The 17,288-nt window shown below is 41.7% G+C and overlaps 1 protein-coding gene across 1 annotated transcript in view; it reads left to right on the top strand.

The window, feature by feature from the left end:
• Positions 1–17,288, top strand: part of CDC40 (cell division cycle 40) — a 127,678-nt gene that overhangs the window by 31,869 nt on the left and 78,521 nt on the right. The window contains exons 2-3 of the mRNA XM_068231281.1: positions 10,008–10,094; positions 14,431–14,560. Of these exons, the coding sequence (XP_068087382.1) occupies positions 10,008–10,094; positions 14,431–14,560 (217 nt within the window). The remainder of the gene's footprint in view (positions 1–10,007; positions 10,095–14,430; positions 14,561–17,288) is intronic.

Genomic DNA, 17,288 nt, shown 5'->3' with positions numbered 1-17,288 from the left:
AATGGGGCCCCAGGGCAAAATAAACCTAGGGGGCCCCCCCAACATATACCCCGGAACAAAAATCTGCATTAGGGGACCTTTTTTGCAGCTGGTATCGTCGGGGTGTGAAGTCCCAATCGGTCGGAGCTCCAGATTCCGGCTATCCCAGCCTGCATGGGGGACAAGGGGTTAAAAAGTTTCAGGAGGGGGGACCCCACATATTTTTTTTTTTTTTTTTAATTCCCACACTCTAAACATAAATAAAAAATTGGGAAAATAGGAAAAAATGCCAGGGATCTTCATACAGCCATATTGCGGCTGTATAGCGATCCCTGGCCAAAGCTCTGCGGCTGCGTATAGACCCCGTGGAAACCCCGTCAGGAAATTTATTGCGCTTTCGTTTGATGCATGTAAAATTACACTACCGTTAGGTTTGCTACTAAAAGTGACAATTACCGCATTTAAAAGTATACTTTTTTCCTTCGAAACTTTAACCTCCCTGGCGTTCTATTAAGATCGCCAGGGCGGCTGCGGGAGGGTTTTTTTTTAAATTAACAAAAAACTGTTTCATGCAGCCAACTGAAAGTTGGCTGCATGAAAGCCCACTAGAGGGCGCTCCGGAAGCGTCATTCTGATCGCCTCCGGCGACCAGAATAAACAAGGAAGGCCGCAATGAGCAGCCTTCCATGTTTTGCTTACCTCGTCGCCATAGCGACGAGCGGAGTGACGTCATGGACGTCCTGACGTCAGCCGCCTCCGATCCAACCCTTAGCGCTGGCCGGAACTTTTGTTCCGGCTGCGCAGGGCTCGGGCGGCTGGGGGGACCCTCTTTCGCCGCTGCTGGCGGTGGATCGGCGCAGAGCGGCGGCAATCAGGCAGCACACGCGGCTGGCAAAGTGCCGACTGCGTGTGCTGCTTTTTATTTCACAAAAATCGGCCCAGCAGGGCCTGAGCGGCGACCTCCGGCGGTGATGGACGTATATAGTCGTACATACCGCTAAGGAGGTTAAAATCGATTTTCTCAAAAACCTATAAGGTCTTTTTGAAAAATTGTTTTTTCTTCTTATTCCTAATGATCTCTTTAACATATCCTGCAAATTTAGGGTTTCTAGCATTTAAGGTGGATTTGCTATCAACCATTAAAGTCGGCAGGTTTTTAAATGTGTATTTTTTTTCCTTTAAAACTTTAAAATCGATTTTCTCAAACTATAAGGCCGATTTGAATTTTTTTTTTCCTCTTGTAGCCACTGGGGGCCCCTACAAGCTCTGGGGCCCTGGGGCAGCTGCCTCCTTTGCCTCTATGGTAGCGCCGGCCCTGGGTGTTTGTGAGAAATTAGTTGCAGCTATAATCCTCAAAACTCACCTTTTCACTCTGGCCTACCACCCCTCACAAGTGCTCTAAACCCACAGCTGAACTCTGGTCCCCTACCTTTCGTGTCCCTACATCTCCGTCTAGATTTTAAGCCTTTGTGCAGGGTTCTCCTACATCTGTGTCCTACCTGATTATGCACCTCCATTGCTGTGCACCCATGCTATGCATTTGAGTGAACCTAACTTGCCTAATTATCCACTGCTCCCATCGCTCCACCATGGCGGATCCCCTCCTTGAATCCCTCCACTGGCTTCCTATCCAGTCCAGAATCAGATTCAAGATACTGTGTCTGACCTACAAATCTGTCCACAAAACCTGTCCAACCTACATTTCCGATCTTACTCAGAGGTACACACCTAGCCGCTCACTCCGCTCTTCCAATGAACTTCGCCTAACCGCCCCCCGCATCACCCAGTCCCATGCACACCTGCAGGACTTCTCAAGAGCTGCTCCAACACTATGGAACTCCCTACTTCCACCCATTAGGGCAGCCACCTCCTTCAACCTCTTCAAGAAAGCCCTCAAAACTCAACTTTTCACTCTGGCCTACTACCCCTCACAAGTGCTCTAAACCCACAGCTGAACTCTGGTCTCCTACCTCTCGTGTCCCTACCTCTCCCTTTAGATTGTAAGCCTTTGGGCAGAGTCCTCCTCCTTTTGTGTCCAACCTGATCCTGCACCTCCATTACTGTGAACCCAAAGGACCATCTAGGCTAGGCATCTGAGTGAACCTAACTTGCCTAATCTCCATGCTCCCCTCCAGTGACTGACTAAGCATTACCTTGTACTCATACTGTGCTGCATGATCTGGTCTTTCTTGTATTCAGGTATTGTCATTGGAGTGTGTAAGGGACTACAATGGTCCTAAATATTGTATGTATCCCTATTTATTGTCCAGTGCTGCGTAATATGTTGGCGCTTTATAAATACAGTAAATGAATAAATAATATCCATGCTCCCGTCCAGTGACTGACTAAGCAATACCTTGTACTCCTACTGTGCTGCGTTATCTGGTTTTTCTTGTATTCCTGTATTGTCATATTGCTGTCTGTAACCTTAACTAATGTCCAGTGCTGGGTACTATGTTGGCATTTTATAAATACAATAAATAATAATAATCAACAATCGCCAGTGCTGCTACAGTTGAGTTTGCTGTTTATGTCAACATATATGCAGCTTCAGTTTTTACTGTGGCAATTCACTTAAAAATAAAATTAAAAAAAATTGGTACTTGGTATTATGCCATCCAGGCAGTTAAATGGGAAGGAAATGTGTATACAATGTTTCAATCCCTTCAGCAAGTGTATACAATGGCCTCGATTCATAAAAGTGCCTGCGAGCGGGGAAAGTCGAGCGGGGAAACACCGCTGTCGGTATTTCCGCCTTCAGGGTGGTAATTCATAAAAATGTTACCTGTTGTGACAGGCGTGCGGAGATACTCCGCTGTAGGCAGGCGTTAGGCTGTCGGGAGACATGCGGAAGCCGGAGAAGCAGGCGGAATCCCTCCGTGCGGTGTTCTCTCTGCAGCTGCTTGGGAGGTCTGTCCCATTCACTGCAACGGATTCCGCACGCTTCTCGCCACATCAGAGGTAGCGGTAATACCCGTCCGCATACCGCTACCTCTAATTTTTATGAATTGACCACTTGTTACTTTTGCTGTGATAATCACCGCGCAAGGCGGTGATTTATCACTTTGCTCGCGAATGTCGGCTTTTCATGCGGAAAAGCCTTTATGAATACAGATCTTGCTGTGTGGTCGGTAAAGTGTGCCGTTTTCTGCATTCCCGCATGCGGGAATGCTTTATGAATCGAGGCCAAAGTTTCAATCCCCTTTAGCATCAATGGCTTCAATTCATCAAGCATTACCGCATTCGGTAATGCTAAAAACAGCTGACTTAAGGGAGCACTTTAGAAAATGTTAATTCATCAAAGCTGTTACCGAATGAGAAGCTGAAATGACACAGCAATGAGATAAATTACCGACATGTGCTCAACAAATGTTAATTCATCAAGGTTCCCACATTCGCTAACACATTCGGTGTTTATCTCAAGCTCTCCCCTGTCGTTACAGGCTTCGAAAGCCTTCTGTGTGAATGTTTTCATGATTAGCAGGAGCAGGCAGCCAATAGAAACAGCCCATGTTCTCCTGCAAGTGCCGCTGATAGGTCACACAGGCTTCTCCACACAAGCTTTCAGACCCCCCAAGCAGTGAGCAGAGAGAACGGGCCAAAATATATCCCCAGATTCCCTTCGGTGGTGTAACCCTTTCAGGCCCTGTTTGATAATGCAAAGATGCTGGTGGTGAAATCACCAGTAATTTTGAGTGTGGAGTCGCACTTGCTTGGCTTCCATCAATTCCAGATGGTCAGGTGTGCAGATCTAATAGTCCCGGACACCATGGGACTCAAACTGTGGCAAATGAAGAGAAAGATCCGCACCACCTTCAGAAAAGCTTAGTCTGTTTTATTGGAAAAAAACATACAAATTTAAAAAGAACTTTAAGGCAGGACAGTCCACTGTTTCGGGCTCCTGCCCATCTTCATGCTGCCTAGTTCTGAAGTAACATACAAAAACACCAACATATATACAGAGAAACAACCAATCACTGAGTATATACTAATTAGAGGACCTGATGGGAAACAGCCTATTTACATATCTAGTCACACCTCCAACTCCCCCATTGGTGGATCTGAGCAAGATCCAAACATTCAAAAAATAACTGTCAATAATGGCTGAATAAAAAAATATCAAAATCAGGCATGCCTCTAAGATGTATTGGCAAGATATCAGCCAAAACGCCATGGTGGAATATGCTGAATAGCAGAAAAAATAAAAAATAAAAGAAAAAATCCAAAAAGTAACATTTTATTAAAGAAAACAAAACATCAAAATCCGCATGGAAATGACACATAAACGCATCAATACGACGCGACGCCATACCCGCATACGCGTATAGATGACGTAATAATGCATATCCTCTATCTAGACTACTGACGATCAAAAATACGCATCTATGCCGGACGTATATACACATGAGACAAGCGCTCAAAAAAATGACGCATAAACGTATAAAAAATTACGTATCAATAAAACAATCGCCTAGAAAGTGCCACATGAACGCGTCCTAACTATACGCAATCTTTGCGACTAAAAATACGCGTAAAATTAACCAAACACCAAAAAATGCCGAAAAATGCCGAAAAAATGCCGAAAAAATGTCAAAAAAAGCCGAAAAAATGTCAAATGCCAAAAAAATGCCAAGAAAATGCTGAAAAAATGCCAAAAACATAAAAATGCCATATATGAAAAAATCATGCCATATATGAAAAAAATCAATTCAGCACTTTCCACCAATGGTATATCAGATGATTGGTAGTATAATAAAAAATATCCAATAAAAGAAAGCTAATAAGGCCTATAAATATCTGAGTCTATCAGTATCACCAATCTAGTCTCAAATCATACTCTTTATTTAACCCACTATTCACAGTGTCAAGTTCTCTGATCCATTTAGATTCTAACTTCAACAATCTAGACAATCTATCACCCCCTTTATTATCCTGTTTAACCCCATCAATGACACAAACCCTAAGCTGACTAACATTGTGTCCAAAGGTAGTAAAATGCTCTGAAACGGCCTGATCCATATTCTTTTTGCGAATGGTAGATTTGTGCGAGGCCAAACGATCTTTCAATCTCTGTGTCGTTTGGCCAACATAGCACTTACCACATGGGCATTTAAGCATATAAACCACCCAACGAGAATCACAAGTGTACCTATCTCGTATGGCATATCGTTTACCACTCATAGGGTGAAAAAAGGTATCACCCTTAATGAGGCTATTACAAATATGACATTGTAAACAGGGAAAAATGCCACATTGCTTTGGTTGTTTATTAATACTGATATCAGAATGAACCAATTTACTCCTAAGGGAGGGTGCTCTTTTGTAACAGAACATAGGGGGGCGATTAAATTCCTTAATATAAGGTAATGAATCCCTAAGAATATTCCAATGTCGTTTAATACAACGTTCCACTTGACTACTGACTACACTATATATATATATATTGTCTACCAGAGCCTCTCCTTCTCCTACCCCCACCTGGTCTATTATCAAGTTGGTTAAGAAGTAATTTGGTAGGGTATCCCCTTTGCTTAAAGCGTACCACCATTTCGGACAACCTCAAGTCTTGTTTGCCCTCCTGGCTGACAATTCTGTCAACCCGTTGGAACTGTCCACCAGGGATATTATGGATCATGTGCTGCGGGTGAAAACTCCTGAAATGTAAAATAGCATTCCTGTCGGTCTCTTGTCAGCCAGGAGGGCAAACAAGACTTGAGGTTGTCCGAAATGGTGGTACGCTTTAAGCAAAGGGGATACCCTACCAAATTACTTCTTAACCAACTTGATAATAGACCAGGTGGGGGTAGGAGAAGGAGAGGCTCTGGTAGACAAGACAAACAAGATAGGGTTGCATTTGTTTCCACTTATAGTGTAGTCAGTAGTCAAGTGGAACGTTGTATTAAACGACATTGGAATATTCTTAGGGATTCATTACCTTATATTAAGGAATTTAATCGCCCCCCTATGTTCTGTTACAAAAGAGCACCCTCCCTTAGGAGTAAATTGGTTCATTCTGATATCAGTATTAATAAACAACCAAAGCAATGTGGCATTTTTCCCTGTTTACAATGTCATATTTGTAATAGCCTCATTAAGGGTGATACCTTTTTTCACCCTATGAGTGGTAAACGATATGCCATACGAGATAGGTACACTTGTGATTCTCGTTGGGTGGTTTATATGCTTAAATGCCCATGTGGTAAGTGCTATGTTGGCCAAACGACACAGAGATTGAAAGATCGTTTGGCCTCGCACAAATCTACCATTCGCAAAAAGAATATGGATCAGGCCGTTTCAGAGCATTTTACTACCTTTGGACACAATGTTAGTCAGCTTAGGGTTTGTGTCATCGATGGGGTTAAACAGGATAATAAAGGGGGTGATAGATTGTCTAGATTGTTGAAGTTAGAATCTAAATGGATCAGAGAACTTGACACTGTGAATAGTGGGTTAAATAAAGAGTATGATTTGAGACTAGATTGGTGATACTGATAGACTCATAGATATTTATAGGCCTTATTAGCTTTCTTTTATTGGATATTTTTTATTATACTACCAATCATCTGATATACCATTGGTGGAAAGTGCTGAATTGATTTTTTTCATATATGGCATGATTTTTTCATATATGGCATTTTTATGTTTTTGGCATTTTTTGGCATTTTTTTCAGCATTTTCTTGGCATTTTTTTGGCATTTATTTGACATTTTTTCGGCTTTTTTTGACATTTTTTCGGCATTTTTTTGGCATTTTTCGGCATTTTTTCGGCATTTTTTGGTGTTTGGTTAATTTTACGCGTATTTTTAGTCGCAAAGATTGCGTATAGTTAGGACGCGTTCATGTGGCACTTTCTAGGCGATTGTTTTATTGATACGTAATTTTTTATACGTTTATGCGTCATTTTTTTGAGCGCTTGTCTCATGTGTATATACGTCCGGCATAGATGCGTATTTTTGATCGTCAGTAGTCTAGATAGAGGATATGCATTATTACGTCATCTATACGCGTATGCGGGTATGGCGTCGCGTCGTATTGATGCGTTTATGTGTCATTTCCATGCGGATTTTGATGTTTTGTTTTCTTTAATAAAATGTTACTTTTTGGATTTTTTCTTTTATTTTTTATTTTTTCTGCTATTCAGCATATTCCACCATGGCGTTTTGGCTGATATCTTGCCAATACATCTTAGAGGCATGCCTGATTTTGATATTTTTTTATTCAGCCATTATTGACAGTTATTTTTTGAATGTTTGGATCTTGCTCAGATCCACCAATGGGGGAGTTGGAGGTGTGACTAGATATGTAAATAGGCTGTTTCCCATCAGGTCCTCTAATTAGTATATACTCAGTGATTGGTTGTTTCTCTGTATATATGTTGGTGTTTTTGTATGTTACTTCAGAACTAGGCAGCATGAAGATGGGCAGGAGCCCGAAACAGTGGACTGTCCTGCCTTAAAGTTCTTTTTAAATTTGTATGTTTTTTTCCAATAAAACAGACTAAGCTTTTCTGAAGGTGGTGGTGAAATCACCAAGCATGGCATTTGTAATGTCTCCAGGAAGTTCATCTACGTTGTGGCAAATAAATAAAATGTTAAGAAAGACTGATGGACAGATTCAGAGCTGCAGAGGCAGTATAAGTAACAGTAACTATAACACGTTTACATGTAAAGGGATGTCTGGATGCCTTCTATTGTTATCAGCTTGTAACAACACACAGACATTCCAAGCTGCTCTGCACCACTCTGCTGTTATCGAACAGCCTTTGATGAATTGAAGCCTAGTAGCTCGGTAACTTAACGAACCTCTACCACACATGGGAAAATATTGATGAATTAGCACAGTGAAGTGTAAAATACCGAATGCGGTATTTTAAGGACTGGGGTTTTGTTATCGAACACCCTTTGATGAATTGAAGCCAATGTCTCAGATTAAAGCCTGGAATCTTTCAATGAACACATTTACTTACATAATAAATTACAGTACATAAACTCCTCCGCTTCCTCTATATTGCCGCTCCCCGCCCTTTCCCTCCAATCAGCTTACCGAGGCGGTGAGGGAAGGGACACAGGCGGCGAGAAGCGATATAGAGGAGGCGGGGGAGCGGCGGTGACTGGCAGCACAAAAGTAAACAGCCAGCTAGCTACAAGGTGCATGTCGCTAGCACAGCGGTTTTATTTATGAGGAACAGCCGAGTGCAGGGGGGGCCTGGGGGGACTCAGTACAGATACAGAGGCTGGTGATAGTATGCAGAACCAGCCTCTGTGTCCTAATAGCATTCTTAAAAACCCACCTCGGGTTCTCTTTAACCTCCCCCTTCCTAACCCCTAACCTTAACCTCTTTGCCCCCTCCTTAACGCCTAACCTTAACCCTAACCCTTAACTTCCCTCCCTCCCCCTTAACACATAACTTATCCTCTCTTCCCCACTCCTTAGCCCTAACTCCCTCCCCAAGGTTAGGAGTTATGGAGAGGACGGTTAAGGTTAGGGGTTATGGAGGTAGGTTAGGGGTTGAGGAGGGTGAGTTGGTTAGGGGTTAAGGAGGGTTAAGGTTAGGAGTTAAGGAGAGGTTAGGGGTTACAGAGGGGGGGGGGGATTAAGGGTTAAGGTTAGGTGTTCTAAGGATGGTGAAGGTTAGGGTTAAGGAAGGGGATTAAGGGTTACTAATTTTACTAAACAATTTTGTAATGAATTATGAAAGTAAATGTGTTCATTCTGCACCTAATATCCACAGCACCTCTACTGAAATAGATTCCAGGCTGTAATCTGAGACACTGATGCCGAAGGTATTGAAACATTGTAACTTTTCCTGAGTGTGTAACTCCTTGGACGGCATAATACAAAAGTAGCAAAAAATTATGCCGAGTGGTCAGATGCATATTTATCATTGCTAAGAGTTTTATTACAAATCTCCATTTTCACATTATTTTGGCCTGACACAAAAAGTATCAGCTGATGGTTGGGGACATGCATCCAATTTTGATTGGCCCATTTTACCACCTCCATGTAGTATGAGATCTTGCCTATAACTACTTATGCTCAGGCGGAGATGTAAACCAGACAAAATTTTAATTGAAGTGTAAGGGCAGACTGCTATAAAAGAGGGGTGGGTGGAGCAAATGAGTGAGCAAGAGCTAGCTGCAGGTGTCTATGGCTGAATGTAGTCAAAATATTTTACAAAGGGGATCAGGGCAGGAACTAGACAAACATAATCTGATGGGCAAACCACCCACAAGATAGATTTAGATAACTATTGGTTCATAATTTTTCACATGCACCATGGCAGCATAGATGGTGGATAAGGTACAAGAGAGTAGACTGACTCTTGGTTGCATGCAAAAATATCTGTTTAATCAAGTATAAAAAGACACACAAAAAAAAGTATATGTAAAGATAAATATATATCAAAATATACTAAACACAACCACTAACACTATCAAGCACCAAAGATAAAAATGGATGTAAAAAATCCCAGGTGCCTTTACAGAGAGGATGCAGTCCTCTAGTCCGAAAGCACACTAATGCCCTGCTGATAATAGGATGGTGGTACTAACAAACTGTCAAACTGCACAAGTCATGGTTGCCAGCACCAACTGGGAATTGAAGCATGGCTTCTATGCACAATATATTTCAAAGTTTGAAAAGGTCCACGTTGCTCTATGCAAATTGCTCAGTGTGTTTCAAAGTTTGCAAAGGTCCAAGTTGCTAGGCCCTGACATGGATCAAAAGAGATATTGCTCGGCAGCAGACTAAACCTCTATGACTGAATGTAACCACAGAAACTGAGCATAATTTTCCAGCATGCCCAAATGCAGATGCACTTTTTACAGGCATTGAGGTGCACATGAACACACTTGGATAAGGCGCTCACAACAGTCAGGTGTGATTAAGTCAGTCGAAGTTGCAAGTGTGTATAGGCATCAAACCCAATTGGTCAATATATTTATATAGTTAGAAAACTGTTTATCAAGACCTGATTTGTTTTATCAAAGTTACTCAATATTTTTTATGTGATAAATGTTCTGTTGCAGGAAACCATTGATGTTGGAGTCCATCTTGACCCTCATGTTAAAGAGATACAATACAACCCTACATATGACACGTTATTTGCACCCGAGGTAAGATGGCATTTTCATTTTGTGCTTTGATAGGGTGCAAAATATGTTTTAAGTAATCAGGCTGGTAGAATGCAGTTGTGTAGAGATTGTGTATAGTGATAAGGTAGCCATGCACCTAGCCATTCTCATTCAGTCCACAAAGAGATCGACTTTATTAAATGATCGACTTCATTATGGTTAATCGAAATTCTCAACTAGTGGCCCACACACTACAAGCGATATCCTGTGCGATTCACCTTCAATAATCGAACTGACCTATGTGTCTCCATGCTCTGAATGCAAAAATCGACTCACTCGATCAAATGACATGTGAATTGTTGTCGATTCCTGTGTGATTGACCAATATCTTGCATCCTGCTCAATCGACTAAGCTGGTTGTTTTGACATATCTGCTACTTTTCATTGATTGGGCAATGCTGGAACACACTTGATTCTCTCACGATTCAAATGATCGATTGTACAGCTAAATCACTAGATGTATGGCCACCTTTAATTCCTGGGGTTGAGGACTGAAGTAAAGGGGCATTGGGCTTGATTCACAAAGCGGTGATAACTCTTATCACGGTCGCGCTAGCGTTATAGTGCATGTAACGTTTTTGCGCGCAAATGCGAATTTGGACACAATCGCGCCCATTTTCGTGCAAAACCGCTAACTTTTGTGCGAAAACGCTAATTTTTGAGTGAAAACGGCTGATTTTGCATGCAAATTCATGTTTGTAAGTAAAACCGTTACGTGCATTGTAGCGAGCGCAAAACGCTAGCGCGACTGTGATAAGAGTTATCACGACTTTGTGAATTGAGCCAATTGTATTCAAGGGAAATTGTCCCATTTCTTTTTTAAATATTTAGATTTGACAGCGTTAAACCAGGTTTAACCAGCCTCCCCAGGCCAAATCATAGGAGGTCATGTTTTTATGTGCTGTATTGACTATTTACCGAAAAACAGGAATCTTAATCAAAACCTTGCGCTAGATGGGTGATTAACACGTGAGCATTCTCTGTACTGGGATCAAATCTACCATTTGTCCCAAATCAAACGTAACTACAGAAAACACAAAACTTCTGCAGCTCAAAACTCTGATACCTTTATTTGTTTAGTCCACCACACCATGTGGTTATCAGAGTAGGAAACTGCTTTGCACTGTCTTAATTGGCCTTTTTATTCTCACCTGAGCAGCTTTCTCAGTGAGAACACCACATTCTGGAGGGAATATGGGACATATGTAAGCCCTGTCAATCACTTCACCCCAGGCACACTCTACTTGTAACTGTTAAATTATATTAATATTGACAGAATGGTACCAGGTCCCTGCCTCCTCTTACCTGCTTAAGCCAAAACCATAGTTAAAGAGAACCCAAGGCCATGCAGTGGGGGGCACATGGGACACAGAGGCATGTTCCCTGCCTCATGACATGCCTCTGTGTCCCTCGCCGTGCTATAACCCCCCTCCTCCCCAAAATTGGCAACAATATCCATCATGAAAGTAAAAATGAATAAGTAATTTGGTTAGACTGCACACCAAGAGTTTCCATAGGTGATGTGCCAGGCTCCTGGAACGTCAGCACTTCAGTTCCAAAGATTTCCAGAAGTCAATAGTAGCCGGCACCATCTAGTAACAAGCTCTTTTTATTAGTAAAAAAGACACATGATATGACAAGATAGCAGTAGCGACGTTTCGGAGGAATACGTCCTCCTTTCTCAAGCTTCTATCAGTGTCTACTAGTGTCTAAAGTAAAAATGAAGGCTATCTGGCCATAAGAGCGACAGGAATGGCAGCTACCTGATCCGCCCAGCCCTCCCGGATCAGGTAGCATAGTTGTTTTTTGTTTTTTTTTATTTCCCCACCTCTGCTCTCTCTTAAGGTTTCAGTCACTTCGAAATCAGAGGCCAGTGCCTTCTAAACAGTATCCGCCATTAGTTCTTCAGGTATTTAATAGTTGTCTCTTTCAGTCATTAAATGATTTTCTTATAAAGAGGTTGACTCTTAAGTATTCCTGTTGGCTAATTGAAGAGGCAGGCATATTATTGAAATGTAGGCTCTGTCCATCAAAGATCCTTATATGTCTGTCTGTAAGTGCTGAGCACAACTACAATGACAGGATAAAAGCATAATTTGCGATGCCAGTGAAGCTGTAAACAGTGTGACTTGGAAGGAAGCATTTGCCTAGCTGCTGTAATCTGTGCAGCAGCTTCCTCCCACATCAGTCTGTTTGCAGTTGCTAAGCCAGTATGTGTTCTATTCCATCTCTTACAACAGCCACAGCAAGAACTTACAGGCATAGAAGAAGGAATCTTATCCACACAGTATAATTTTCATGATTTATATCTGCTTCAAAGGAAGAAATGAAGAGAACCCAGCGGTGTCCCCACATTTTCAGTGTTTAATGCTGTACCTTGTATAATGACATGGTTTGAAGGATTTTGTTCATAAAAAAATAGGCATTTTACAATTCCCCAAAACACAGTATGGGCACAGGTGCAATTACTAACACACCGGAAGCCAAACAGCACTCTTACCATGGAGGAAAGTTAAGAGGAGTGAGCCAGCATAACCACACAAATGCTGACTAGTGTTAATGGGCATTTCCTGCACGTTGTGGTCTGTATCTGGAACTTTGCAAAACTAATGCTGGGAATACACGGCTCGATTTTGAGTCATTAGGATGGTTTGATAATTTCCGACATGTCCGATCACCGTTCGATCACCTTGCTGCTCGATTTCTCATTGAAGTGAATTGAAAACAGATAAGAGAGCGGAAGATAAGAGAATCGAGCGGGCAAAACACTCGGGCGCAGAATCGAGTGCCAAAACTGACCCATGTATTCCCAGCATCAGTGTAATTAAAGTTGTAATAATTCACTTTTGTTGCACATTCAATCAGTTTTTAAACAAAAGCTAATCATGTTTATACATAACGTACTTCTATTTATAAAAACACAAGTTAATTGATGTCCAACCCCCTACTCCTTTCTCAGCTGCTGAGGAAGTTAATTCTACTCTCCCAATACAAGTGGGGAGATTGTGGAGATGTACTCCAAGTGTCTGATAACATTATGGTGAGGTGTACACCGAGCTCTGGATACAAACTCTTATTGCACTCCAGCACAGGTGGCAAACTCCAGTCCTCGAGGGCCATATCTGTGCCAGTGTTTAGGATAGACTGAGGAATGTGTTCTGCTTGAGGAGCCATACTTTTCCTGATTCAGACCCATTTAAAGAGACACTGAAGCGGAAAAAAAATTATGATATTATGATTTGTATGTGTAGTACAGCTAAGAAATAAAACATTAAGATCAGATACATCAGTCTAATTGTTTCCAGTACAGGAAGAGTTAAGAAACTCCAGTTGTTATCTCTATGCAAAAAAGCCATTAAGCTCTACGACTTTCAAAGTCGTGGAGAGGGCTGTCTTCTGACTTTTATTATCTCAACTGTTAGCGAACAAATTTCTTTTTCTCTGCTAGAGGAGAGGTCATTACTTCACAGACTGCTCTGAAAGAATAATTTTGAATGCTGAGTGTTGTGTAATCCGCACATATTATAGAATGATGCAATGTTAGAAAAAAACACTATATACCTGAAAATAAAAATGAGAATATTTTCTTTGCTGCTAATCTTCTAGTAATTATTCATAGTACACAACCAATTCATTATATCATATTTTTTTCTGCTTCAGTGTCTCTTTAAGCTGTGACAAAAATGTGAAGACCTCTGTCCTTGAGAACTGGATAAGTTCTGCTAACTATCCCTGGCAGACACTGTAATATACTCTGAAGAGTGCAGTGCCCTGTCCTTGGTTCTGTCAGTTGCAATCTCGTTTTCCCGTTTGTCTCCAATATGCTGCTGCATATGGGGTGAGGTGGGAGAGAGATATTGCGACTGACTGCACCGAGGAGATTACGTCACTGTAAAAGGTATACCTCCTCCTCTGCACTGAGGATATTGCTGGTTCTGTCAGTCATGATCAGAAGGGATCCTGGAGTGCACTGACGTTTGCATGCAGACCTTTTACTCTGTGTGCATGTGGTCGTTTCTTCAGCACACCCTAGACCCGATGTCTTCTGCTCCACTGTGTATAGGTAGAGCAGTGTGGCAGTACGTCCCGCTGCCCACACATGAAATGGCTGCAGACATGAGGAAAAAAAGTTTTTATAAAGCGTTGTGCACAATTGTGCCATCATCAGGTAGACTGCTGACCTAAGTGCAGTATTTGTTTTGTGGTGGTTTATAGCCAACATAGCACAATATTTAAAAAAAAATGGGTTCAAATCTGCTTTAAGCATGTGGATGAATGTATGCTGAAATGTAATATCTGTCCTGTTATGTAATTACAGTTTGGACCCAACAATCCGTTTAAAACGCAACAGATGGCTGCTCCAAGGAACATGCTTTCAGGATATGCAGAACCGGCACACATTAATGATTTCATGTTTGAGCAGCAGAGGAGAACATTCTCAACATATGGTAAGAAACAATGAAAGTATAGGAAGTTCTATTACATCTTTTACAAGAGCAAAAAATATGCGTAGCAGTAAATGGAAGTGCATCATTATATTATGTATATGCTTCAGAGACCTTAAACTCTTCTATTTTTGTGCTGTTTTAATTGCAAACTAGGCAATATGTTTTTAAAGAATATTCGGTCTGTTACTTAAAGGGACCCTGAAGGGGAAAAAAAAAGTACTGCATTTGGGTACTTGCCCTGAGAGGGAAGCCTCTGGATTCTCTATGATGTAATTCATTTTTTTAACAATATTCCTATGTCAATTGAGTTTTTGCCCATTGTAAAATCTTTCCATACCCTCATTTACATTCTGAAATTTGTCACAGGCTGCAACATCTTTACTGCTGCAGGTGCATCACTGCGGAATATTTGTGTATCCTGAAGTGAGCAGAAATAGCACCTAGTCTCCCAGAGTGCACTGGGAGAAGAATTCTACATTATAAACAGCCAAGGCTAATCTTTGTTGAAGTGGGGGGGGAGGGGCTGGACTACATACCAATATACAGCAATATATAGGTATAGGTAGCGTTTCTGATGCTTATACCAGGATAATTCACGTAAAAGTGGGTACTTGAATCATTTACTACAATCTATTATAAATCACTGGAGTTCTTCTTTAAACTAAATGAGGCGACCACCACTGCAAGAGTTGCAGGGTATCTCGCTGGATAAATGGCGCCTCCATAGTTGGTATAAGAATATGGTATGCACACCCACAATCAAGCATATGCCAACAGTGTAACTGGGTGCTAGGTATGATAAATAAGGCTAATAGCCCTTACTATACATTAAAAGTAAAATACACCTGCACACCAAAATGTATGTTGTATTAAATATACATAATGAAAAAAGATAGACAATCACATGTAACAACAATATTGCACAAGCTGAGACAAACACTCAATATAGACACTCTGTCAATGGTAATACATCATAGAAATCCATATAATATAGAGCATTAAGCAGTGAACAGCAATAAGTCCAACATGAATAGGACAAAGTGATGCCGGGGATGCCAAAAAGTGGAAAACTATGGTAATAACCAAACAGGCCCTGAAAATGCAGCAATTTTAGATCCTAGTAAAGCAGACATAATGTAAGCTAGGAGGCACAGGATCCTATAGAGTCTGTAGCAGAGTGTCAAATGTCCATTACCCTGACAGCGCCGTTTCGGATGAAAATCCTTCGTCAGAGGGTCAGGAGATGCCCAAGGAGTGCTGTAACGTTATGATCGCCATTGTGCCATATAAATAGTGGAACTGATTGCTGATGCGGCCAGCCTGGACACTGGGGCCGGCCCTCTGACACACATGATGTCACGAGTCCTCCATAGTTAGTACCATCTGGAAAATGTACTAGTCACCAGAAGTATTATGCCTCCAATTCTCATTTGTACAATGCGGATTTGCAAACAAGACTGATCACTACAGACTGCAGCCATAAATACTCTCTACAGCCGTAGCTCTGAGTTATTGGTTTATCTTTCACTAGCGCCCCTGTGCAGTAGCACGGAGTTGCTTATTGCGCAGGCACAGCTGTACTTGCTCAGTATGGCCGTGCTCATTCATGGCGAGGTGTGCAGTCTCGAATATATCTGAAAAGCTCTTGTCGGGTTTGTTCAGGGGGTCCTTGCTCTGCAATGGTGGGGTTGAGGAGGGAATAGGAAGCCTCTGGACTGACTATCCAGAGGCTTCCCTCTACCTAGGTAAGTATCTCAAGTTCATGTTAACAACTGCACTTGGGGACCAGGAGTGGTTAATGGCTGCACTGCATAAAGTATGGCAACTATTAAACCCTACTGGCTCTCAACTGCAGCCATTTACTCCCCTGAGACTCCCACATGCAGCAGTTTACTTGGTCCCCAAGTCCAGCTCCTCTCTTTGGAAAGTAGTGCAGCCATGACCTCTTCCCCTCCCTTAGGTAATTGGCACAGCCACAATCTGTACTCTGTTGCCTGGTAATCTGCTCATCATTACAATATTTCTGATTTTCCCAGGATGCAAGTTTTTCCTGTATATGGACTACATCCATATTGGGAGATTAAAAATCATTGTCTAATGTACCTACTGAAAACGATATTTGGGTATAATGCAAACTACATGCCAAAAACTTTTTCGGTCAGTCATTAAGTTCCAGTTAGCACTGTTCCCAGGAAACCCGCACCACTCCCACCTAGGTTCACCCCCTTCCATGTCCCTTGCCAAAGCTACACCACCTGCCAGTCAATATGTTTGTATATTAGGGGGTGGATCAGTGGCAGCAGCACTCAGGACTCGCCTCCAGTCAGTGGGAGAGGGTGAAAGTACTATGAGCGCCACTCCCCCTTATAACAATGATGGTGGAAGTACTGTGAGCGCCACTCCCCCTTATAACAAAGACGGTGGGAGTCCAGGCTTTTGTGGTGAAGTGACAGCTTGCCTCCAAAAGCATAGTGCTGAAAGCATTTTTTTTATCACTTACTGGATCACTGTTTACATTCAGTAATTATGCAGTAATTTTATGGACATTGTTTAGGTCTTCACTTTAGACTAGTTTGTGGGGTTTCCTTGGAACATGTTTTTCCCCTTGGTACTTGACATAATGTACTAAATTGATATGACTGGGAAATATGTTTTTTTTTTTTTTTACTTTTTGTGAATCACACTGCTCTTTTCATTTTTATTTTTTTGTTTTGTTTTAGGGCCTGTA

Source organism: Hyperolius riggenbachi, chromosome 4 (genome assembly GCF_040937935.1).
Source record: "Hyperolius riggenbachi isolate aHypRig1 chromosome 4, aHypRig1.pri, whole genome shotgun sequence".
Taxonomy (NCBI): domain Eukaryota; kingdom Metazoa; phylum Chordata; class Amphibia; order Anura; family Hyperoliidae; genus Hyperolius; species Hyperolius riggenbachi.
This window is presented reverse-complemented; position numbering and strand designations above follow the sequence as displayed.